At 36.4% G+C, this 26,673-nt stretch overlaps 1 protein-coding gene across 2 annotated transcripts in view; it reads left to right on the top strand.

Moving 5' to 3' along the window:
- Window positions 1-26,673, top strand: part of PARD3B (par-3 family cell polarity regulator beta) — a 1,005,179-nt gene that overhangs the window by 129,627 nt on the left and 848,879 nt on the right. For both annotated transcript variants that reach the window (XM_049615864.1, XM_049615866.1), the window contains exon 2: window positions 14,973-15,074. In XM_049615864.1, coding sequence (XP_049471821.1) covers window positions 14,973-15,074 — 102 coding nt within the window. The remainder of the gene's footprint in view (window positions 1-14,972; window positions 15,075-26,673) is intronic.

Below are 26,673 nucleotides of genomic sequence, written 5' to 3'. Positions count from 1 at the left end.
CATGTGAAGGACTTGTAAAAATTTCAGAGAAGAGTAAGAAAAAGTATACTTAATGAGGTAGTTATGAAGAAAATCAAAATTTTGGTTAGTTTTGTATAGAAAAAAGAAAGCAAGGGATGATTTGATGATAAACTTCCATGTTCCATTGTGGAAAGAGGCATAAATAAATAAGCCTTCTTCCAAGTTTATGAAGCATGACTCACTATGGAGGTGATCTAGGATCTAGTAATTTTTCCAATCTGAAAAGATTGAGTAAGCTCAATAGAGGAGAGAAAGTTCGGCTGGGAGTACTTTCCCATTGGTAAGTGTGGCTCTAGAGATCAAATGTGGGGGCTTGACATAGCCTACTGGTGACATCAGATTGGCCTTCCTTAGCTGGCATCTGTTCTGATTGGTTAGTGTCTTTTTGTTTCAGGTTACTAAGTTTTTGATATACTTTAAGTTATCACTGGCCCAATTTTATATTTTATTTCATCCCTAGATTTTCTATCTCTATTTCATGTCTCTGTTATGTCTTGGACTGTTTCAAAACTAGTGCTGCTGGGTGCCTGAGTGGTTCAGTTGGTTAAGGAGCCGACTTCAGCTCAGGTCATGATCTTACGGTCGGTGGGTTTGAGCCACGCATGGGGCTCTGTGGCTGACAGCTCAGAACCTGGAGTCTGCTTCGGATTGTGTGTCTCCCTCTCTCTCTGCCCCTCCTCCACCCATGCTCTATCTATCTCTGTCTCTCAAAATAATAAACAAACATTAAAAAAACCCAAAACTACTGCTGCTCTTGGGTAACATTTGCTGGAATGTTAGGCCAAAAGTGAATGTGACCCAACATTTCATGATGGCTGGGCTTCTAAATTAACACTGAAAATTTCTGAACATGTGTCTTCTAGTTACTTAGTTAACCTAAATTATAACCCTTTTCATTCCAAACACAACTCTGGAGATGGGTCTTCTGATGCACTAATTTTTATTCATATTTAATTTGGAGCAATAGAGACACTTTAAAAAAAATACACTTAAAAGACAGTATAATGTATTTGACTCCTGGTTCTATGCAAAATTAAGACACTTTAAAAAAAGACACTTAAAAAACAACAACAGTATACTATATTTGACTCCTGTTCTAGGCAAAATAATGGCCTCCCAAAGTTGTTTATTTCCTTGTTGTCAGAACCTGTGTATATATTATGTTACATGGCAAATGAGAATTAAGGTGGCATATGGAATTAAGATTGCTAATCAGTTGACTTGGAGATAGGGAGATTGTCCCACATTATCCTGATGGGCCCTATGGAATCACAAGAATCCTTGTATGTGGGAGAATTAATCAGAAGAGGTCAGACTGGGCTGGCCATTCCTAGCTTTAAAGGTAGAAGGAAGGCCTTGACCCAAACAATGTGAGAAGCTGTTAAAAAGGCCAAGGAACAGATCCTGCCCAAGAGTCCCCAAATTAGGAATTCAGCTCCAGTGACAACTTGATTTTAGTGCAGCGAGAAGGGCATCAGACATAAGAGCTATAGAACTATAAGACAGTAGCTTTAAGGTACTAAGTTAGTGACAATTTGTTCTAGGAGGAATAGGAAATGAATAGTATCCTTATTTATTACTATTGAACTATAGGAAATACTTCTCATATTCTAGATTCCAGGCATTTATAATTTTCCTAGAAAAATTAGCCTATTTCCATTTTATCAAAGGCAACCATGCTCATTTTCAAAGACAGTGCTATTTCTTGCCTGTATAAAATTGGGCATAATCTGTTTTACCATTGAATGTTTTTATATCTACCTGCATTTTGTGACCATATATACATATATACACACATATGTGTAAATGTATATATAACTATATATAGAAAATATTATAAAAATATATTTTGGAATAATTTACTATACAGTTTTTGATATTGAAGTCAACTCTTATGACTTGCATATTAAAGTAACCTGACATTATTTTTGGCAAAAGGTAGACTGTAACAAGGAGAATGTATTTGAACATTCTTATTGGAATGGCTTAGGGGGTATGACATTAGACCGTAAGGAATGACAGACAGTCATCTCCTGTTTGGTTCATCAGAGAACACTATTCCTTTGGCTGCCATAAATGTCGATACCAGTCATTGGCCTTCAACTTTTGGAATCTGATTATAGACAAAGTATGGTTATCATTACAGAGGAGAATGCAAATGTTTTCCACTTTGATAATGTATAAGGTAGAGATGACAGGTATGGAAAGTAAAAGGGCAGAAGGACAGAAGAGTAGGGACTGTGATGTTCTCTTTTACTCTGAGGAATGAAGAAATGCAGTCTTTAGATGATAGAATTAAAAATAGAAGTTTAAGTTATTCACTAAAGATAAAAGTAGCCTTTAAAGGACATATATTTGAATAACAATATTGGGAGAAAGAAGGATGGGGAAATTGGAGGACTCTACACTTAGTTGCCATCATGATATCAAAGTCAAAAGGTGATTTCTGAAGTCATTGAGACTGTGAGAAGTGCTTATTTAGAGAGGAGCTAACATTTAGTTAGACTAAAACAGATGCCTAAAAGAGTTGCTTCTGGAGAATACCGTGGACCACCCCTCTGTACCATTTAATTTTTACAATCAAAGTAATTCTTACACACGGTTTAAAGCAGGAGTTGGCAAACTCTTTTTGTAAAGAGCCAGATTGTAAATAGTTTAGCCTGTGCAAGCCCATATGACACCTCCCCGGTTGCAGTGTGAAAGCAGCCATTCAGATGCTCACATGAGTGAGCATGGCCGTGTTTCACTAAACTTAATTTACAAAAATGGCTGATGGGCAGGATTTGGCCTGTGGCCCATAGTTTGCCCATTTCTAGTTTGAAAGGTCAAATAGTGCTAAAAGGCCCCAAACTAAAAACAGGGGTTTATTGATTCTCCCACCAGGCTGCTTCTAAGAAGCACCCACCCTCAACCTTTTTTTTTTTTTTAGCTGTCTTTTTTAGGTACTAATAATACCTTTTTTAGGTAGTAATAATTCTAAGTAATTTGTGAACCAAGGGATGGCAGTGTGCTTTTATTTACAAATAAAGAACTTACTGCTATCTCTTTGTTCACCAATCTTTTTATATCCTATTAGGGTACCTGAAAATTATAACTTTCTTATCCTTTTTCCGTTTTTCTACCCCATGGTTGCCCAAAATTGTTGGAATGTTTGGTTAACTCTATATTCAGTGTTTTTACTATAGTAGCCATGCAGATGTTTACTCTTCAGCCAATAACTATGATTCCTTCCTGTCCTGTACAAATTTTTGTTTTCCCTGAAATTAACCTATTTGATTTGCTTAGTTTTCTTTGAGTCTCATGCTTTCTTTTCTCTCCTAATAGTGGCAGAAAATGACTCTGTAGTACCGTTTTCTTTAGATTTAAGTCTGCCATAAAATCTGACAATTTTGTGTAGTTCCTTGATAACCTCACTCCTGAAGCCCTTCATTGTGCTGATCCTGTCAAGATCCGTTGCTCCCCAAACTCCTGCATGGCTGTAATATTAATTGCTATCTTTTCTTAGGCGGGCATTCCTTTCTCATGTTTTTGGTGTTGGGTCCTCTGTTTCCCGTATCTCTCATTTTGGAGGCACATATTCCCCTAACTGCCTATGAGGAGTGGCTGGGGAGGAAGACCACTAGCTTTCTGTAGTTGGATGGGGTAGCAAGATTCGAATGCTCTGAACTTGGGTTCTTGTGTTCAGCTTTTCCTGCTTCCTTTCCTGTGCTTTCTGTGTTCTTTTTAGCTTCATCAGTGTTCCCTCCATTGGATTCTGGAGGAATGGCCCTGTTGTTGGAAAAACAGAGTTAACAGTAGTGGGAATAGTATGTCAATACTTCTGAAAATCAGAGACTGCTAATCCTTCACCATTCCTATGATTGCCATATTGAAAAGAAGTTTTATACACAGTGAGCAGGAATACGGTTGATGATGTCTTTATGTTTCTCTTAGAGTTACATGTTTTTATAAACACAGCAGTACCTCTTCTGATATAAATTAAAATTCTCTTTTCTATGTCTTGATTTCTTTAGTGATGAAGCATAAAACTTTCTGTGTTTGAATAAAGATCTGGAGTCCATCTTGGGTACTTGTAGAATACTTTAAATCTTCATTAATTCATTTATATACATAAAGATACACACACAATTCACATTATCTGTCAAACTGTACTTTGGAATTACCTTACAAAGATGCTGGCATCATAGCAGTAATAATAGTGGGATTTAATTGGCTACATTCAGTAAAGCTTGAGTTGTATGAATTTGCATTCTCAAATTCCTATTAAAATTCATTTCATAGCAGAATGCTTTTTAGGGTTTCATAATAAATTATTTAAAAAGTTATAGCTTCTCCTTCTCTTTGGGGACGTGGCTGCTTCCATTCTTTGGCTGTGGGCTTTGCATTCCTTTGGACCACACAGGCTTCTAAAACCTTGGCATCCAGGTCTTTGGACTATAAAATTTCATTGAAAACAATTAACGGAAAACAGGATTTAAAAAAAAAAATCAGCTGTTTTCTTTAAAATTGTTTTGAAACACCGTATTTCAGCATTACTAAATTAGTAATGGTTTAATGTTTTGGAAGTATTTCATACTGGGAAGTTTTTGAAATAGATGTATCAATTAAATACAAGTACAATTTTTGTTAATTTCAGACTTTAACATTTGATTTTCCTGATAGAACTTTGATTTTAAGATTATAATGTATTTCATCCTGAAGATTTACATAAGACTTAAACTTTTATGCATTTAACTCTTAGATTCATAGAAAAAGGAAATTTCCATAGTCTTGTAAAGTGAGTGTACTGTGATGATGTAGGCAGTAGATGTTAAAATAATTAAAAATTGTCCTTAAAAAAAAAGAACTTAAATATCTGGACCTTTTTTTTCATCAAATAAGTTTAGGTTAATTCCAGGATGAAAAAAAAAATGAACCTTTAAATGAACCTTTACATTTCTTTATACAAAGAAAACTGAGATTATGGTTACTTCACGAAACTGAATGAGAAATGGCATGAGGTGATTAACATTCTCTTTTAATATTTAGTTGATAAATGAAATAGAAAGTGAAGTAGATGCCTTGATGCTTAAATATTTTTCTTCCTACTTGGAAAGTAAGTAGTAGTATCAAAATTTGGATTATGAGATAAAATCGAAAACTTACCCTGGAATTGTTGGTGCTCTCATTTGGAGACTACTTTTGTTTAAGATGGGATAGCACAAGCCAACCACAACCTTCTTTGTGGCTTCATCTTTTATTGTGGTGTCCCCGCCCCTCTCCCCCAGTAAGAAGGGAGGACCGGTCTCGGTGGGTGGTCTGTGGATAAGAATCCGCTCATAGCCGGTGGATTCCTATGAGTTTCTGAACTCGTGAATTTACTAGTCAAGGATTGAAAACCCCACATTTGGGGTCATCAGTAGGGAAGAGTTGTTTTCGAGTGAGAAATTAGCCTATTTAGTACAAGGTACGTAATATAAAATTCTCAGGTTTTCATTTTGTTTCTCTACCAGAGTAATTCTGTTACCTAGGATTGTAGAAGACCCCTTTCTTTAAATCTGTTCATAAATTAGTGAATTTTCAGGTTACACAGCAAGACACAGAATAACTGATAGATTGAGACATGTAAAATTTGTTTTGCTCAGACTTTCTGCTTGGAGATGCTCTATAACTGTGGAATCATGCGGAGCTTCTGAAAACTTTTTTTTTTTTTAATTGAAGTATAGTCGATGCACAATGTTACATTAGTTTCAGGTGTACAACATAGTGATTCAACAGCTCTGTACATTATGCTTACGAGTGTAGCTACCATCTGTCACCATGCTCTATTACACCATCGACTCTATTCCCTATGTGGAAAACATTATTCTTATAATACAGAAGAGATTTCTTCTTGCCAGAAGTTCTCTAACTTTAGGTTCAAAGCCCCAAGGAACTTTGAGGTTCTAGATGCTGTAGGTTTGAGAGTCAGAAGGGCTCTTTAGGATTATGTAATTCTCACTTCCATAAGTAATTACATTACATATATAATTCTCACTTACTTTAGGATTATGTGTAATTCTCACATTGTCTTCTGCAGTATAATCCAGATAATTTATCTGGTGCTTAACTGAAAATACAGTAATTTGCCAGTCCTAGTTGAAAAGCAGGTAGTGTTAGACTCGAGAGAGATGTTTGTCTCCGATATGGTATCTCCCTGAGAGATTACCAGTGATAATGTTGACAATAAGAGAATTTTGTCTGATAACTTGAAGAGCCCAATGCCCCATAAACTGTGGTTCTATGTTTGAAATAGCAAAAACATTTTCCTTTGTGTTCTACGGTTTAAACAAACCTAAATCATGTCTTAAGATGAATGAGCTGACCTTTTTCCATTCACCCATATTGGTGTTCTCCAGTTCATTAATGACCACCCCTTAAATTTTGAAGAAAATACTATAAATATGGTGTGTCCACTTAATATAGAATGAGATTATTACTTGCTCTGTTTTGGACACAGTACTATTATCATAGCTCACGATAGTGGTAACATATTTAACGTTATTTGTCACACTGTTGACTCATTTAAGCCTGTGGTTCATTAAGCCTCCTCTCTGGGTCTTACAAGTTTTGAATGATTGATGGTCAGTAAGCCACGTTTTCTGTGGGTGGGGGAACCCAGCCTCTCTGTCTTTTGGGACTGTTACATTCCTTTCTTTTATTTGCCCTAAGATTTGTTCTTATAATTTTAAGGAAGCTAGTTCTAAACAGCTTTTTTAGAGGTCTTATTTAATTATTTGTAGTCATGGTCATGTGTAAAGGGAACCATTATGTATTTCAGTTTGACAAAAGAAATCCTATTTTTTGAAGCAAAGAGTTCTTAAATTATGAAAAGATTTTTAAAGTATACCACACATACAGAAAAGTGCACAAGTAAGTGTAGCCAGCACATCAAGAAATAAACCATGACTCTAGAAGCCCCTTTGTGCCCATTTTCTACTCACTGCCCTTTCCCTCTCAAGGGGTAATCAGTCTCCTGACTTCTAACATTATGAAATAATTCTGCCTGTTTTAGAGCTTCTTGATGGAATCAGAGTATGTACTTTTTTGGGTATTTGACTCCCATCAGTGTTACGCTGTGAAATTCACCCATATTGCTGCATAAAGTTGTAGTTTATTCATTCTTGTTGATATTTAGTATTCTGCTGCATGGACATGGTGCTTACTCATTTTACTGGTGATGAATATTTGGGCTATTACCAGATTTTTAGGTATTAGGAATTCTCTTATGAATCTTACAGGACATGTGTTTTGGTAATTCTATATACTTCTGTTGGATATATATATCTAGGAGTGGGATTGCTGAGCTATGTAGGATGTTTATGTTCAACAGTTTAATGAAATGTACACTCCAGCGATCAGTGTCTGAGAATTCTGGTTGGTCATAACCCTAACTCATCCTTAATCAATTTGGGGCAAGATGAGCATCTTCAGAATATTGACTCTTGAAACTCTTCTTTAGTTTTTTGTAAAAATTGGTAAGTTTTAGCATAAAGGTTTTATGCATTTTTTGTTAGACTTATTCCTAAATATTTGATTTGATGATGCTATTATAAATGTTGCTGTTTTTTAACTTTTGCGTTTTCTGTTACTGGTTTGCCTTAATTGTAGGTTTGCCTTGTTTGCTAAGATACTTTTTATTGTGAATTGGTGGTGAATAGTCTCAAGTGAATCCATTGTGATCATCTAATTTTTATCCTTTTTTCCCTTACTCATTAGGTGACTACCTCAGTTGATTTTTGAATTTTAAACCACTCTTGCATTAAGGGAATAAATCCTTTACGTGTATCACTGAATTTTTATTTACACATATTTTATTTGAGATTTTTTTCATATTTATCCATATGCAAATTTTTGTAAATTTTATAATTTTTGTATAATGCCCTTGTAAGGCCTTTGTATCCAGGTTACATTGTCCTCATAAAAAAGGATGAGAGAGGCGCCTGTCAGTTAAGCATCTGATTCTTGACTTAGTCTCAGGTCATGAACTCACAGTTTGTGGGTCCCAGCCCCGAATCGGGCTCTGCGTTGGCCTTGCAGAGCCTGCTTGGGATTCTGTCTCCATTTCTCTCTGCCCCTTCCCTGTTTGTGCTCCCCCACCTCCCCTCTCAAAATAAATAAAAATACACTTAAAAAAAAGGGATGGGAAATTTTTTCTCTTGTAGTTTCTAGAAGTATTTGTATGAGAGTGACACCCTTTCTTCCTTAAACATTAGGAAGATATTATCTGTGAAGTAATCTGAGTCTGGTTCTTTATGGGAAAGTTTTAAAATTTAATTGTTGTCTTTGTATTTCTGTTTCCTATTTTTGGCCAGTTTTGGTAAGTTGTATTTTTTTTAAATGTTCATTTCATTGTCAATTTTATAGGTCTAAATTTTTACCATATATGTTTAATGGCTGTAAAAATCTAAGATGGTATTGCTTGTCTTTTTCCTTGATAGTGGAAATTTGTGTGTTTTTTCTTTTTTGTTTGTTTTTTGATCAGTTTTGCTAGGTATTTGCCAATTTTATCAAGCCTTTCATAGAACCAACTTTGTTCTATTTTTTCTTTTTATTAAATTTTTTTCAATGTTTTTATTTTATTTTTGAGGGGGGGGAGGGTGAGAGCATGAATGGGGGAGGGGCAGAGAGAGAGAGGGAGACACGGAATCTGAAGCAGGCTCCAGGCTCTGAGCTGTCAGCACAGAGCCCGACATGGGACTTGAGCTCACGAACTGAGAGCTCATGACCTGAGCCAAATTCAGACACTTAACTGACCAAGCCACCCAGGTGCCCCTATTTTTTTTCTCTTTGTTTCCTTCCCTCTGTATTTGGGTTTGAATAGCTCTTTTTCTAGCTTCTTGGGCTCAGCTTTTCTTTTTTCTCATATTTGCATTTAAGGCCATAAATTTGCCATTAAGCACTGCTTTAGCTGCATCTCATAATTTTTTGTATGCTGTTTTAATTATTCTATGTTAAGAACTATTTTTCAAATTGGATTATTTGGAACTGTATTCCCAAACAGCCTGGCATTTTATAGGTGTATTTCTGGAATTGACTCTGACTTTGATCAAAGAACATATTCTCAGTGATTCTGGACTTTTGAAATTGGGTGTATATTCCATATGCACTTGTAGAGAATGTTTTTTCTAATCTTTATGGATACGGTGTCTTATAGGTATGGAATATAAATAAGTTAGGTCCCTTTGTTAATTGTGTTAGTCAGATGATTTATATCTTTGTCTCCTACCAAAAGTCTCACTGTGATTTTGGATTTACTTTTAAAGATTTTTTTTTCTTCTTCAAGATTTATTTAAATTTCAGTTTAACACCCATTATACTATTAGTTTCAGGTGTAGAATTTAGTGATTCATCACTTACATACAACACCCAGTGCTCGTCACAAGTGCCCTCCTTAATACCGATCACCCATTTAATGCATCCCTTCCCCTCAGTTTGTTCCCTCAGTTTGTTCTCTATAGTTAAGTGGATTTGTTTGTTTATTTATTTTTTAAATATCTGTCCATTTTGGCAGCATATGTATTGAAGTTATCAGGTACCTAGGTTTAGAATTGCTTTCTTTCCATTGGATTGATCCTTTTATCATCACGAAATGTTCTCCTTTACCTTTAGTAATGTTTCTTAAAGTCTCCTTTATCTGACATTGGTATGGCTATATCAAGTTTCTTTTGGTAGGTTCATTTTTAAAGCTGGAGTAAATTTACAGGTGGACTTATTCACGTTTATTTTTTATATAAATTGAGGTTTTTAATTCTGTTGAGTTTGCTGGGTATTACTTTCAACCCAGCATAAAAACCCTTGTTGCAATTCTAGTTCTCTTGAGTTCCTTAGAAACATGATTAAAATGACATCACTTGTGTTCCTGTCATACTCTTGGTTAATCTTTTTCAGGAAATTAGAGGCGTGTTCTGAAGTCAGGACCAGCTCATAATATCAAGATTTATTACTTCCTTTTCTGGCTTCATTCTGTCCTTTCAGTTGTCAGTGCTGCTCTGCTAGGCTTTGCTCAGGCATCGTTTTCAGGAACTGCTTTTTCCCTACACTGTCTGTGGTTGGTTATTAAGAGACTCTTGCTCTGTACCTGTCCCCAAACAGTCTCTACACTTGTTCTGACTACTATCTCCTTCCTGGGTGCTGGTGTTCTGGGGCACCATACTCTCTTTTGGTCTGGAGTAGTTGGGAGAATAACTGCAGAGGATTATGATAGAAGTAGTTAAAGTGTGCATGGATGAAAACCTTCATAATTCTCTTTTTAATTTCTGATGCCTCAAGCTTCATCTCTGCTCTGAGCAGGAAGATCTTTTTTCATTTCTTCTCCAACATTTAATTTCATGATTATGAAGAATTATGTTCTGAAGCTTCTCTCACCTGGAAAACACTGGACACACTTAGGGAACTATTTTGGGGCCTTCCATTATTGCCCTGTCATGTCCTCTACACTGTGACTTGCATGTGCTGCGTTGTGCAGAAGGCCAGAGAGCCTCCACGTTCACTGTGGATGAAGAACTAAGGGCCAAAGTAATGTTGACTCGCCCGGATCCATATACTTAAGTAGCAACAGAGATGGATCTGATCCCCTGCCTTATTCTTAGGCAGTTGTGATTTTGTTAAATTTTCTTTAAGTTTATTTATTTTGAGAGAGAGAGTGAGTGAGTGAATGAGCCTGAGCAGGGGAGGGGTACCAAGAGAGGGATATAGAGAGAATCCCAAGCACACTGATAGTGTGGAGCCTGACATGGGGCTCAAACCCAGGAACTATGAGAGCATGACCTGAGCCAAAATCGGGAGCTGGACTCTTAACCGACTGAGACACCCAGAATCCTCTGTTAATATTTTTTAATTAGTAAAAAAAAAAAAAAAAAAAAACCAACCCTTATTTGCTGTATTTAAAAAACACATTTTGACTCTGCTGTTTGTTAAGCATTTACCCTTGGGCAAGTCTGTTCACGTGACCATGCCTTGCTTTCCTCATCTGTAAAATGGATTGATAACTATTTCATGAGGCTGTTCGAGGTTAAACAAGCTAATCCTACAAAACTCATAGTACCTATAGCACCTGCCCTATAGTAACCACTAAAGTTATCTGCTATGATGATGTTGACGATAAAATGGTGAAATGTCATTTTATGGATATATTTCACCAAATTCATGAAATTAAATTCTACACAGAAAATATTTAACTTTCCACTAACTTTAATTTTGCAATTGTTCTTGTATTCCAACGGGTACAATTATTTGTGTCACAACATGAAGTCACCGAAAAACCAGTTGCATTACTGAGCTCTGTAATTGTCACCACTGCTAAATACGGCTCTTTTCCAACACTGGCTCTTTCTTTGTAGTGCTTTCCTCACTTTTGAACCTGCTGCCATTGCAGGCTATTTTTTCTCTTTTTTGGGCCAGACGCATTTAGCTTAGAAACATCCATGTTTTCCCTCTTTTGATGATTGACACCATCTCAGTGCTTGGTAGTCACAGCATCTTAGTATCTGGCTTCTCAGTCTATTCCTCCTGATATTGCAGATGAAAATTATTATTCTTCAGAACTCTGGCTAATAGAGATTTTCTAAGGTATAGGGTCAAATTTCATGTCTTCTACCCACAGTGAAGGATATTTGTTGCTGTTAATATCCGTGCCTATTTGGAACAATTTCTGCATTGATTAATTATAAGTTTCCTATAATTGTGGTCTTTCCATAATGCATATATTTTTGTTTCCTTTTCCAATTCATCCTTGTGGCTGTTTTTAGTTTTAAAGTTCTAGTAGTAATTAAGTATGTATTATTGAAAAATAATGATAAGAAACTATCAGAAATAGAGGAAGCAATGTGTGCTATGTTATTTTTTCAATACTTTAAGAACCTAGGAGTATAAGTTCTAAGATTTATTGTGTCACACTTTTACTACAGATATTTTTGAAATAATTTAAGTTTTACGTATTACAGATATTTGTGCAATAGAGAGGTAAATTAATGTCATGATCCTGAAAAATACAGTAAACTTTCCCAAATGATTGTGTGAAACAAGATGCATATGTGAACATCTTTTCATATTTGATCAGTTTTATTCCTGATGGTCATAAAACTAAGTAAATGAAATGCAAAATCTTGACTGCAAGGTAATGGTTGAATTTTTACATACATAAAGGAGTCAGGGTGAATTTATGGTCTTATAATGGCTGTTGGCTGCTAATATTGTATGTATATTCTTAAAGTGATCTATAGCACTATGGCGAAAATACCGTGGGGACAAAATCACAGTTGGTACGCGCTGGGTTTGTTGATTTACCTCCCTTGGACATGTAAAATATTAACTGAGACTCCTTTCATATAACTTGTCTGTTTTCGTTCAGAATTAGATGTGTGCTCATCATTAGTCTACTCTTTGCTAGAGTGTATAAAATGGCAGTACCAAAGTGGGATGGCAGTGTTAGAGTTGCAAACAGTCTTTTTATATTCTGGCACCGTGTATTTCACTTAATTTTTTTTTTTTTGACTGAATATACTATTCCAAAATGTATCAAAATAACTTTATTACTTGATTTAGTTCTGCAAAACTTTTAAATCCTGTACTCTTTCGAATCACAATTAGACAATTAGAAATAAATGTCTTAGTTACAACTCCTAGGGCTTATTTTCCAGAACGTCCTAGAGCCCGGACGTGTGGGATAGCAGAATGCTGTGGGACTTAACGGCCCCATGGAGCTGCCTCTTGTCTGCTCCCTTTGCTACTGATCAGATCCTGTCCTTTGTTACTTCCTGAGTTTCCCTATTTTAAATCGGAGTCTTTGGTTTTCTTCTTTCTGTTCCTACCTCTAGGCAGGAAAACAGGCATATTTTAATTTACACTGCAATTGTTGGGAGTAGTTGTTTACTTCAATCTTAGGTGATAAAATCTGCTTTTACAAACGGAGCATGAGAAAAAAGCAGACAACTTAATAGAGGTCTTTTAAGTAATTGAATATGTAAAAAAAAAAAACAAAAACAAACTCTTTAGAACTCTTTATAATACATCACCTTTTACAAACATGGTCAAAATCAACAGATTTCATCTATAATGTTGTAATATATCAAAACCCAACTCAATGGACATTAATAGAAATTAATTAAGTTGAACTCCCTTTGTAAGAAGGCAATTTTTACAAGGAAATGTAATACCCTGTAGATTTCAATTAGAAGTCCTGGGTGTATTTGGAAAAACTATGTTGCTCGTAGCATGGCCATAGCCAAAAGACTGAATTCCCAAAGATTACTGGGGGAGCTCTTTCTTTTCTGTACGGTCCAGTGGCTGTTACATAGTGTTTGCCTACTCCGGTGTTCTCCTTATTTAGAATCTAGTCTGTTGTACTTAGCTTACCTTTTATAGCACATTGACCTTGAGTTGGTTTAGATCTCTGATTAAAGAATCTGACTGATGGGTGTGCTTTGCTATTCTTACCTGGTTATACAGTGGCTGCTTTTTTGTTTTTTGTTTTTTGTTTTTTTTTGGCAATCTCTCAGGGCAAGCGAACCAGGCAGTTAAAGTTTCCTAATCATTAGTGTTTCTACCTATAAGTCTAATATTAGATGCAACGAAATTCCTTTCATTTTACTTGGAATAGCTTGTCAGATACTTGATAGAAAACTTAATTTTGAAGTCAAAAGCCTATCTAAGAAGAATTCCTTTGGATTTTTTAAGCCTATGACTTGATCTAGTCAGATTACTGAAAAGCTATGTTCTTGGGTCACATTTCAGTGTCCCTCTGAATAGATGCTTTAAAAGCTTTACTCTTATTTAATATAGTATGCCCTTGCCTTTTATTAGGGAGCAGGTAAAGGGGAGGCTCTGTGACAACCATTTCTATTAGCTTTTGTAATATTGCAGTTGAATTCTGTGGGCTGTGTTTGTTCTCCTCCTTTATAAAGATTCATTTGGTAAAGGCTTAGGGCTTTATCCTAGAAGAATTTCCTTCTTGTAAACTGGCATGTATTTGTTTTTTGTGTGCTTTATATAAAGCTCAAAATTTTCCCATTTTGAGAAGCTTTCAGAGAATCACAGAGCCAAATCGATGATAGCTTGGGTATTCTGTAAAAAACTTACTAATATTTTTCTTCATTCATTGGCTCATGTTCTTGTCTCATTATTACGGTTGGCTTTCATATCTTTTCTGGAAATAGGCAGTATGTAAATAACCCAATGAGCTACATCATCTAATTCTGAGTTCTAGCATGAGTACGTAGCCACATATAGAATTAGGAAAATAACTTCCTTTTCTTAGTCCTTACATTCCTGAGTAGGTTTTTTAAGACATTACTTGGAAATCTCCTAAAGCACTACTGTGGTTGAGTGAACTGTTTCAGCTCCAAACCCAGTTCCACTTGCTGCCCTGTGGAGCCCTTGCTCCAGATGTCATCTCAAATCTTGGAGTTGAGGACATGCATACAGCCTGGAGATTTAAAAAGATGAAGAAGTCAGTGGTTACCCCATTCCACTTGATAGATTGTAAAGTGATGATCGCCATCAAAGATTTCTCCCCTTAGATTTTTTTTTCCTCCCCTACAGCTTTGAGAATCTGAGTTTGAATTTCTAAGCCCATTTCAGAGTACCCCCAAGAAGACGTTTTTCCCCCCAAAGTATTCTTGGGATTACCTAATTTGAAGTTATAAAAACTTTCTTGAAATTCCTTCTCAAATAACAGTGGCACTTTATTTTTGCATGGTGATTTATCTTCCAGGGTAATTGATGCAATATGTATACTTTGATTTACTGATTTACCTGAAATAGGATAAAAATACCAAATGTTTATTGAAATAAAGAGGTAACATTTATTTATGGTGTTCAAACATTTTATTACTAGGGCCTATTTTTAATGAGTCAACTTATTATTTTTTAAAAAATTAAAATGTAGTTTTAAAAAGCTCGAGTCGTGAAACTTGTTGATTGTTCTACCATAGGATCCTGGCTACTGGGTGAAGATTCATCACTTAGAATACACGGATGGAGGAATCCTGGATCCAGATGATGTTTTGGCAGATGTCGTTGAAGACAAAGATAAGGTAGATGACTAAAACTGTTCCTCTTTGTTTTCCTCTGTAGAGCTGTGTGTTTCCTAGAGATTGAGATCCTTAACAAACTCATGTGTCAGTTATTGTTAAAAGATACCATCTGTTTAGGTTTCACCTGAACAGCCTATAAATCAAAGTTCTTCATCAGATGCTTGGAAAAACTTTGTCAAGGTCTGGGAATCTGTTTATGGTGGCCTAATTAGCAGACACTTCGTTCCCAAGGGTTCCTCATGTGTCTTAGTAAATTAGTGTCAGGCTCTGAGGCTGTTGGAGCTTTCATTGCCATTGTTGGCTTTGGGGTTTATTCTTGGCCCTTGCTAAATATTCAACTCAATGCCTGTGATTTGAATGTGTTTCAAACTAGAGAATACAGTGGGGAGAAAAGTCTTACAAAGAACTATGGTGAAATTTTTTATTTTTTAAAGCAGCTGGCAAACAACGGTCTTTTGTGATAGTCTTTGTTTCCATTGCTAAAGTAAAACAAAAAACAAAAAAACAAAAAAGACCACTAAATTGACTATTGCAAAAAGGTTGAACATATTTTGCCAACTATTTGAGAATACTCCCACTGCAAATATCTTATTTTAATAAGATTTTTCTTCTGATGGTAAACTGGAAAATATGAGAATAAACTATTCAGTTGCCACACACACAGGATTTTTGCTGTTGAGACACATTGTATATTATTACATCTGTGTTGGGCTCCTCTTAGCAATGGTTGAGGTGTCCTCTCTAATTGAACTCCAGCTCTCCTCTACGAGTGATCCTGGATTCAGAGTTTCTCCTCCTGTACATCCTTAGCGCTGTTTGTTCTAGGCTATTTATGTGTGTATCTATGTTTCTCTCTTTTGCTTTTCTGCACTCTCAGGGAGGGGTGTGTGTGTGTGTGTGTGTGTGTGTGTGTGTGTGTGTGTGTGTGTGTTAACCAATTGCACCAGAATATGGAGAAGTGATTTATTGAACTCAGGTAAAATTTACATTTTTCCTTTCCTGTAAGATCTTTTTGGACTGTTCAGATTTACATTAGTCTTTGCCAACATTCTATCCATTTTTTCCCCTTATTTTTCTGTTGAGCAAACTCAACTCTGGTTTGCTGGTTTGCTTTGCATAATAATAACTCATTTCATAAGGGACTAATGTCCCTAAATATATTATAAGTTCCTAAAGGACATGGACCAGAAGATTTTTATTTCCTTTGTGTTCCTTGTAGTAATAATATCCAGTACAATCTCTTACCAAACTGAATTCTCAAAGAACACTTACTGAATTCATGAGTGAAAAAGGAACCTTTACTCTCTACACTTGACTCCCGGTGTACATGATTTTGATGCATACTTCGTGTTTATTGCTTGGTCTTACAGTAAATAATAACATATTATTTAAGTTCCTAAATTTAAAGGACGACTTTGACTTCTGTATTTCTGTTTCATTTCCTACTTTTCTGCAACCGTCTTATTTTGAAATAGTCTAGACATTTGGTCTGTTCATTAATGAAGAAAGTCTTCCCTTCTCAGATTTCACTGATGACCGGTACATTAAAATTAAAAGTCAAAAAGTAGCAAGTTTAAGAAAGGCTAGAAGAGGGGTGCCTGGGTGGCTCAGTCAATTAATCGTTTGACTTTGGCTCAGGTCGTGATCTTGGGGTTCACAAGTTCGAGCCCTGTGTTGGGCTCTGTGCAGACAGCTCAGAGTCTGGAGCCTGCTTCGGATTCTGTGTCTCTCCCTCTCTGTCTGCCTCTCCACCACTTGCACTCTCTCTCTGTGTGTCTCTCTCTCTCAAAAATAAATAAACATTAAAAAAAAAAAAAAGAAGAAGGGCCAGAAGAAAATGTCTCACCCAGCCTCATGCGAGACCTAATTACAGGAAGGATGTTTTCATGAACAGTGCTCAGGGAAATCATTTGTCCTACAGAGCTCTTCCATTTAGAGAATACTTTTTAACTCTCCTGGCAGTGCCCTTTTAAACTATAATCCATTTACTAGACAGGGAAACAGCTTTTATTATGTGTAATCTCTATTTTAAAGGGGCTTCACCACTAGTGAATCAGGTGAAAAAATGAGGTAGTCAGTTAAAATCCTAGCCAAAGGATTAGTGCTATCTGGGTGAAGGTTTACCCATTTCCTTAATGTGCTTTTGCATTAAATACATGAAGCTTAATTGGTATTGTTTTGCAGAGTAGATGAGAATATATACTTTGGACATTGCCAGAAAAAATGTGTTCCCCTTTGCCCTTTTCAAAAATAATGTAAGTGAAAAAGAGCATCACTTTTTTTTCCCCCCTGACATTCTCTCTGAAGTCTTAAGATTGTCTGATAGTTGATGTATCCAGTGTGGAAATAAGGTTCTGCCAGACTTTATTACTTTTTTCAAAGTTTAGATTAAGAAGTAATTATACGTGATACTTCTCAATGTTTAGCGATATATCAAATTCAGCCATATTATCTTAGAGATAATATGAAGCTTAGATAAAATTATAGTTCATCTATTTTCAAATTGGCTATCTAATAATCTCTTGCATTTAGAATATAGAATGCAAGCCCAAAGAGGCATGGATGGATGTGAGTAATCCTTGGCCAATTCCCACTTACCTCAACTCCTAGGAAAGACTTGCACTACAGGTGAAAATGGCAGTTAGGAACTCTTGATGGCCCAGCTGGAGAGGATGAAGCAGGAAAAACAAATTTAGAATCAGAAAGTGCTGTAGGCTGAGGCTATTTTGTGAGGCTAAGGAAGAGCCATCCAGTATACTTCTGTAAAAACTGATATTGGGGGCTAAATGGTATCCTCACATCAGACAGTGGGATAATATACTGGAGTCAGCTCTTTACGTCAATGACTTTCAAAACTTCTGGTCCCAGAAGTGGTTTGTCTGGGAGCTTATCTTGATTATTCCTTGGGCCAGCATGGCGCGTGCTTTTACGTGGTGCCTCTTTGGGAGGTTTTTTGTGTTAACTTGCTTACCCAGTAGAGGCCCCTCCACAGGGAGCCAAGTTTTTACCATGTTGCACTATATCTTTCCTATATTTTGTCAAAATATTACTGGAGCAGCTTTGAAATTTTGCATCTTATGGTAACTGATATTTGTATAAAATCTTATGGTGCAACTGAATTATACAGTTATAACAGGCATTCTTAAAATTCTCTTGTTTTATGTATCTGTCTGATCTAAGTTCTTTGGGACAAGTATCTAAAAATTCACAACTTTACACTAATGCGTCTTCTCTGGCTTCCAAGGCCATGGACGTATTCACCCAATGACAACTACTTAACATTTTATGGAGCACCAATAGTGTCCCAGAACTCTCTGGTGATTATATAGTCTATTTTACTTTAGAGCGACCCTGCAGGTGAGAGCTATTTATTATCCCTGTTCCTAATTTCTGAAAATAGCCCCAGAAATTGTCAGTGACATACTGAAGATCACACAGGTAGTAAGTGGCAGAATCAGATTAGAATTCACATTTCCATACTCCTTCGTTCTTCTGCAAAGTGCCAAGTAGTGTGTTGGGTGTTTGTATTTATAATTTCTAGTTATGAAAACTCATGAATTATGACTAAGAATGACTTTGTTTTTACATAGTTAGCACCACTGTTAAGAAAGGGTAGGTAATAGAACTATGGAGTATAACAAAATTAATTTAGAAGTAGTATATCATGCAAATATAAATTCACCTCTCTTTGCCTGAAGCCTGCACCTAATTTATTATAAAGGTGTCTTACCTGTGTTGCCACCCCTTGTATCCTTCTTTTCAGGTCTCAGATTACTACTTTCAGGACTCTGTAGACTACACTTGTCTAACAACTATTTTCTGCTTTGTAGGAGAATACGTTCTGTATTCCAGTAACTACTTTTCAGAAAGATTGCTGAATGCACAAATTATATGCTGTGCTGTCTGTAGTAGGCAGAGTAATGGCCTCTAAAGATGTCTACTCCTAATCCCCAGAACCAGTGAGATGTATGTTACATGGGAAAAGGATTTTTGCAAATGTGATTAAGGACTTTAAAATGGAGAGATTATTCTGGATTATTTGGGTGGGCCCAGTGTAATCACAAGGGTCCTTATAATTGAAAAGAGGGAAGAGGGAGAGTTCATATTAGAGAGATACAATGTGAAAGAGAGTTGACTGTCCACTGGTGGCTGTTGAATGCCAAAGAATGCAGACACCTTCTAGAAGCTGGAAAAGGTGAAAGAATGGATTCTCCTATACAGTTTCCAGAAAGAATACAGCCCTGCTGACCTCCTGGTTTTAGCCTGGTGAGACCCATTTCAGACTCCTCACCTCCAGAACTGTAAGATACATTTGTGCTACTTGAAGCTCCCAAGCTTGTAGTAACTTGTTATCACAGCAATAGGACACCAATGCAGTGTCTTTTATTTTATACTTTTAAAACGATGATGGTTTTCACAAGTTTCATACTAACTGGGCTTTAACATTTTGTAGGACAAGGAAAAATCTTATGTTTCAGATTAGTCGATCACTGTGCATTCTTTCCAAAGTACACCATAAATTGAAACTCCATTCACTGGGTGAGTTCTTGCTCCGTGGGACTTCAGTGTCATGCTGTTGTCTTGTGTAGGAATAATGTCAGGGTCATACACCCAAGCTATGTAATAGTCACTTACCAGTTTCTCCTTATTATACGTAATGACTCTAAGAAGTCTGAAGACTGACATTTAAAAGCCCCTGCAAAGCTTATCGTTAGCTGATATTTTTTGAGTGTGAGAACCTGATTATTGAACTTGTATGATTGTTTTCCTTGTTAGTATTTCTTGTTTGTAGAAGGCAGTTGAAATACTGCAATGTGTAACTTCTATTATGTAAATCGGATTACTGACATGGTTTTTACAAAAAGTAAATACATATGCAACAGTAAAATTTTATTCTGTGGTAAGGTGCAATGAAAGAATGTTTCTGTCTTAGCCTACACTTTGACCATCATAGGGGTTTATTTTGAAGAAGTGCCAAAATCTCCTGGATTCTAGTGATGGTGAGTTGGCCTCTGAGAACATGTGTGATATCTGGTACTCAAATTTTAAAGTGTCCTTTCAACGTTATCCTTTTTTAGCTATGTGTCCTTGGGTAAATTTTGTCTCTATTAGCCTTAATTTGCCCATTTGAAAAATGGATATAATGTGAGTTTTTATCTTACAAGGTTAGTGTCTGAAAAACTGTATTAACTTCTCAGCACAGTAGGGCATATGGTAAGTGCTCAAATGCTAGCTGTTAAATTAAATATTAAATTAACATTATGGTAGTGTTATTAGTGTACTTTTTACCTATGTGTTTTGATTTAACCATTACATGTTTTAAATTTAAGTATTAAAATATCAAAGGCTACAGTACATTCCGTTTTTTTAAACTTTATTAAATTTGAAAGTTATCAAATTGTTGAGTAGTTTGATGGGAAGATACTTGATTATGGCAAAATATTTGGATTTATATATTATTTAAGAAATCAAAATGCCCGTATGACTAACTTTAAAACAGGAATCCTTTTATCAGAACACAGTGCTTGGTAATCCTTTTATCAGAACACAGGCATTCAGGGATCCAGTGTGGTTTTGAAATGGAGACTGTTTTGCACACTGAACTGGTGACCTAAAACCAGACACTGTCCTTAAGCCCAAGTTGCTCTCTGAGCACGCTCTATTGCCCTCTAGTGGAATCCACAGCTACCTGGAAAGCAGCTTACAGGAGATACTCCCTGAATGTGATGATGCGTTTGGCTCTATTTCATTCTAAATTTTACTGTATTTTTAGCGCAGCTCAGACTGAGTAGTGGATAGTAAAACCAGAGTGTATATTTCAACCAGTGGTTGTCATTTCTTCATGGTTCTCAACCATACCAATATTTATCTTGGCTTTTATGAGTCTTAGGAGGGTTAAAGCAAAATCTTTGCATTTGTAAAACTCTTGTTTGTTTAGTCTTCTTCCCATCTTCCTGCTCACTGGTTGAAAGGTTAATGGCTGGCTGTGATGAAGTATGTAACTTTTTGAGTATGTAGTTGAACAATTCATGCAATATATTGTGTTTTTCTGCAGACAGGGGATGGTTAATTTAGACCTTAAAAAAAGGTCCTGAATTAATTACCTCATTTTTGAGTCATTTTGTCAGTGAGGCTCCCATTTCAAGGGGAAACACCTATTTTAAGCCCTTCATGTTTTAAAACACATTAGAATATGGTGTGTTGGGTTTTTTTTTTTTCCTTCTAAAGTTTTTCTTTGGCTCATGGGTGTTGAGGTTTTGAAACCACATTTGAGAGGAAGTTTGTAGAATGTTTTAGAAGTCCATGCAGAAATCCCTAAAGATTACTATGGCTAAGACATGCCATCTTAAACTTTTTAAGGAAAGATATTCTATGCTTATGGCATTACAAAATTATAGAGTCATAGAACCAGAAGAGACCTCAGCAATCATGTGACCTAACCCCATCCTTTTGCAAAAGAGAAAGGTCTAAACCAGGAAGAGTTGAGATGGCTCCGTATTTCCAATTGATGTCTTCCCTGAGTCCATTTATGCATTTCCTTCCTAGAAGGCTGATAACATGAAAACCACTCAGTTTTCCCCCTCCAAGTTAGCTTCTTTCATTTGGCTTCTTTATTTCTATTGATAGGAGTATCTTCTCCTAGTCCTCTAGGCTTGAACTTGCAGTTGTTTAAAAAATTTAGTCAGTAAATCCAATTTACCTGTCTCATGTGTCTGTTCCTCTCTTTGCCTTTCTATGGCCACCAAATTTAAATCTGTAAACTCTCAGGCAAGGTTATTTAATTGATAAGGAATTAGTGGTCTTGCCTTTAGCCTCCCCACCTTGTCCTGCCTCTCTGTTCTGTGCCATGAATACAAGGAGAGTGGCTAAGAGCTTGGATTCTTGACAGGCAGAGTCAGTTCATTTCATGTCTCTGCTATCTGGGTGGCTTTGGGCAAGTTACTTAATCTCTTTGTTCTCAGTTTCCTCATGGGCAATTGGAGCTAAAAAATCCAGTAATTTTACAAGTTAATCCATGGAAAGTATTTAGGAGAGTACCTCTCCTGTAGTAAGTCATCAGTGAGGGTTAGGTGCTATTATAATTACTCTACTACTATTTTGTGTATAATAAACTATTGCTACACTATGCTATTCTATATTACTCCTATAGATATACTATTATTACTAATGTAGTATTGGTTAAGTCCTACCATTCCTTTCAGTGAATAATGAATCCAGTCCAAACTTCATAGCCATACATTCTATTCAGCAGCTTCTGAATGCCACCAAACTGTCTTTCTCAAACTCAACCTTCTCAAACCTCACCAGTAATGAAGCTGTGTGTCCTGTTCTTTTATGTATCATGTACTTCTTTGCTTCAGAAATTTCTTAATGTTTCATTTGTGTGGTGTGTCCTTGTCCCTACTCCCTGCCGATCCAAGATTTATTCTGTAGTTGACCCTTGAACAACATGGGTTCACTTAAACATGTATTTTTTTTTTTGTAAATACAGTATAGTACTGTAAATGTGTTTTTTCTTCCTTGTGATTTTCATGAAAACATTTTTTTTTTCTCTAGCTTACTTTATTGTAAGAATACAACATAGAATGTACAAAATGTGTGTTAATTGACTGTGTTCTTGGGAAGGCTTCTGGTCAACAGTAGGCTGTTAGTAGTTAAGTTTGGGGGGTAGTCAAAAGTCACACATGGATTTTGGACTGCAGCAGGGCCAGTTAGTGGCCCTGACTGCCCATGCAGTTCAAGGGCCAAGTGTGTATGTTGCAAAACGTAAGCTCCACAAGAAGAGGGCCTTTGCTTCGTTCACTGCCGTGTCCCCTGTGCCTATGCCAGTGTGTGGCATGTCATAATTGTTCAGATCAGTGTAGAGTGGAATAGAGGAGGGAGTGAATGAATGCTATGTGTATAGGTTTTCAGGTCTTTAGTAAGCCACTAACAGCTCTAAACTGCATTTTGTTTTTTCTTGATAAATGAGAGTGATCAATGATCTCTTTCTCATGGTGTCATTGGGAAGGTTGAGAAGTTGTGTGTAAAAACACAATGGAAATTATGAAGTACCATGCACACATAAAGAATATATTTATTCCTGCTGCTCAGTTTTTATCAATCTTTCAAGAGCCAGATAAAGTTGAATTTTTTTCCTCGTCAGTGTTTGCAAACCATCCCAATTCTAAGTAAATTGCCTGTGATCTATAATTTTATAGAAATCATTTAGCAGTCTCTTGAAAATGCTATTGCCTAGTTACATTTATCAATTGCCATCTTAAAACTCTTAAGAATTTTATGGTTTGGGGCACCTGACTGGCTCAGTCTGTGGAGCATCTGACTCTTGATCTTGGGGTCATATGTTCAAGCCCTGCATTGGATGTAAAGCTTACTTTAAAAAGATAATAATAATTAAAAAAGCACCCTAAGAAAACAAAACAAAAGAAAAAAAAGGATTTTATGGTTTAACTTCTGCCTTAATTTTGTCTTCCCAAATGTCTTGTATGCTCCTTTATGACTGAGGTGGCCTTTTGAAATATTTTTTTTGACAACTGACTGGTTACCTGTGGTTTAGTGTTCAATAAACATGTCTGATTTTAGTTAATGAGAGAACTGGAGCTAGAATAGAAGATTTCTAATTGTCCTTCTTTCTCTTCTACCAAATTATGTTGTATCCTCTAAATATTTCATTAGGAGGCAGTTTGTGGGCACGTTTCAACCTCAAAGGAGCACTTTGGAATCCATGCCTTTGTGACCTTACTTGTGGCAAAGACAAATGGTGTTGGGAGGTAATAACTTCAAGCAAAGTAATCCAGATAATGGCCATGTCAAATATGTTTTCCCTGGTGTCTGGTGCATTTGAGCTGGTTGGCAACTGTAGTGTGTGTGTGTGTGTGTGTGTGTGTGTGCACGCGTGAGAGAGAGAGAGAGAATCTGTGTGCACATATGTGCGTACAGAGTGTGCTATACTTGCCCTGCACGTGCTTGTTTGTAGTGTGCATCTGTGATGTGAAGGTTTCGTTAGAGGTTGGAAAGAAAAGAAATTATCAAGCTTGATGGTATTTGAGTACCGTGGAGAATAAACATAAGAAAATGTCTGATATATATGTAAAACTTCAAGTTTGGTTGGAGGGAAGAAAGCCAATAAAACGTGAGATTATAATGCTTTACTTAGAGCTAAAAAATGTAATTCTAAAAAAAAAAAAAAAAAAGAATCCATGAACGTTTTCACCATGTCAGCATGCCTCTAGCCATATGTTATTGGACCCACGTCTACCAATGTTCTCTCTCTCTCATCAGCTTCTTCTAAAGCTATCTATGCCCAAGAGGTATGGGACCATTACTATTTTTAAATACATCTATTTTTGACTTATATAACTTATAAATGGCAGTTTCATTAAAATACCTGAAATTACACCCAGTAAAAAGCACTTCAGTTATAAAACATCCTCTTTGAAAAATGCAAAAGCCTGTGGGTGCTAATTGGACATCACATCATCCTTGTGTAAGTGTATATCGACTCAATCAGATTGTGTTCCCCCTCACATCCAACTAATATCAGCTTCAACAAGGAAATACTATAGAGTGTTATATGCCAGAGCATTGGGCTTTGATGGTTTGAATCCAGGATTTTCTTACTATTCTAACCTTGCTCAACCTCAGTTCTCTCATTTGTAAAATCAGATGCCCTGTCTCACCAATATCACTGGGTTCATGGGAGGATTGAATGAAATTAAGTATGCAGTAACAGCTTGAACTGTGATGTAGCAAACAAATAGAGCCCTTTGTTCTTACCCCTTGTAGCTGTGGTCCTTAGGTGTTTGAGCAAACATTGAATTGACTTGTAGTCCAGGAGAGACTTGCTATGGAGAAGGATACTAAGCCAGGGGGGAGGGATGTGAGAGCGTTTTGGAAAGAAGAAAGCTGTTTATGTGGAAAGAAAAGTCTTCTTTTCATATCCAGTGAAGGGTCCAGGAAAGAAGGGACCTCTTTAACCAGGAAAGAGGGCAGCTCTGAGGGTTTTAGGAAGAGGCAGGTTACTGAAAGGCAGAAGATTAAATTTACCTTTGGGAATTTAGTGGGTGGGAAGAAAAGATACCAGGGTTTCCACATAGAAAAAAGGAAAGAATAAACTACAGTACAAAGACAGTTTCCCAGAGCTTTAGAAGATTCTGGAACCTGTTAATGTTTGTGTGTATGTATTCACTATCTGGTTCTTGTTTTATTGATTGGCAGTAGGTTTCTTAAAATGGAAGGGAATTGGGTGCTTCTTTGAAGAGGAGTGGGGGGTACTCACTCTCTTAGGAGAGATCCCAAGAAATCAGACAAAATGTTATGGAAAGAAAAGTACCTGAATACCTGAAATCCCATGGTTTAAGGGAACCACGACCACCACCACCACCACCACCAATGGGGACACTTCTCAGTACTGACAAGCTTAGACAAGCAACTATTTATATGTAGTTCCTTGATATTTGACCAAGAGACTGTGAGCTATTCAACAATTTCATGAGACTAGCCATGTACTAGACTCCTGGTTAATCTCTTATAGGATGCAGGTTCTTATATTACAGGAGCTCAAACTCACTCATGTTATTAATTGGCTATGTTGTGAATCAGATGGGCTTTTTTTGGAGCTGCTCTTGGAACCGAATTAATGTTTATAGAGTTTCTATTGAGGTACTTGTTCCAAATTCCACTTACGTGTATAGATGCATTACATTCATAGATAAATTTTTAGTAAATAAGAATTTCCTTAAATTTGGCTTTTAAAAATTGTAGTGTTTTACAATCCCATACGTATATAATGTTCTGTTAAAAATAAAGTGTACTTCCCCATCATAAATATGGAAACTTCACTTAGAGAATTTTGGCAGGATTACTGAACTTTATATTTACTGCTTTAACTTTTTAAGTTCTCTTTTTAGCTTCCTTTTTTTCTGATGTCATGAATCAATTTTGAAGGATCCAATGACATTTCCTTAACAATAAAAAAAAGACTCCTTGGGCCGACTTTAATCAGAGAGGTAACAGAGCATAGATGGTTGTTTATATATAATGTTCATTAATCTTAATCCAAAATATGTTACAAGTGAAACACAACGTATTTACATAACATTTAACCACAAACAGAACAGAAAGACTGCAGAATAATGATTTGAGGTGATTCTGATAGCCCAACAATGTGAAATATGCAGTTATGCATATAAAGAGAAAGTTGAAGAATCTCCTAATTCTTGATACCTGGGTTAGAACTTGACTTTCCAGATGACTGGCTTAGTGTAGCCGTTGTGTGCCAGTTCAGAATGAATCTAATACGATGGAATAATGTGGTGTTCTAAATAGCTCACCTTTTATTTCTTGTTTCCTTTATTTTATTTTTTCTTGAGACGGAGGGGGAGAGAGAGAGAGAGTGAGGGAGGAAGAGAGAGAATCTTAAGCAGGCTCTAGGCTCAGCACAGAGCTGGATACGGGGCTGGATCCCAAGACTCTGAGATCATGACCTAAGCTGAAATCAAGAGTCAGAGGACTGACTGAGCCACCCAGGCACCCCTAAATAGCTCACTTTTTAAATGGAAATCTTACAAAGCTCTTGGGTGAATGATTGATTTAGGAC

Source organism: Panthera uncia (genome assembly GCF_023721935.1).
Source record: "Panthera uncia isolate 11264 chromosome C1 unlocalized genomic scaffold, Puncia_PCG_1.0 HiC_scaffold_3, whole genome shotgun sequence".
In the NCBI taxonomy this organism is placed as follows: domain Eukaryota; kingdom Metazoa; phylum Chordata; class Mammalia; order Carnivora; family Felidae; genus Panthera; species Panthera uncia.
Note: the sequence above shows the minus strand (reverse complement) of the source record. Positions and strands in the feature narration are given on the sequence as shown.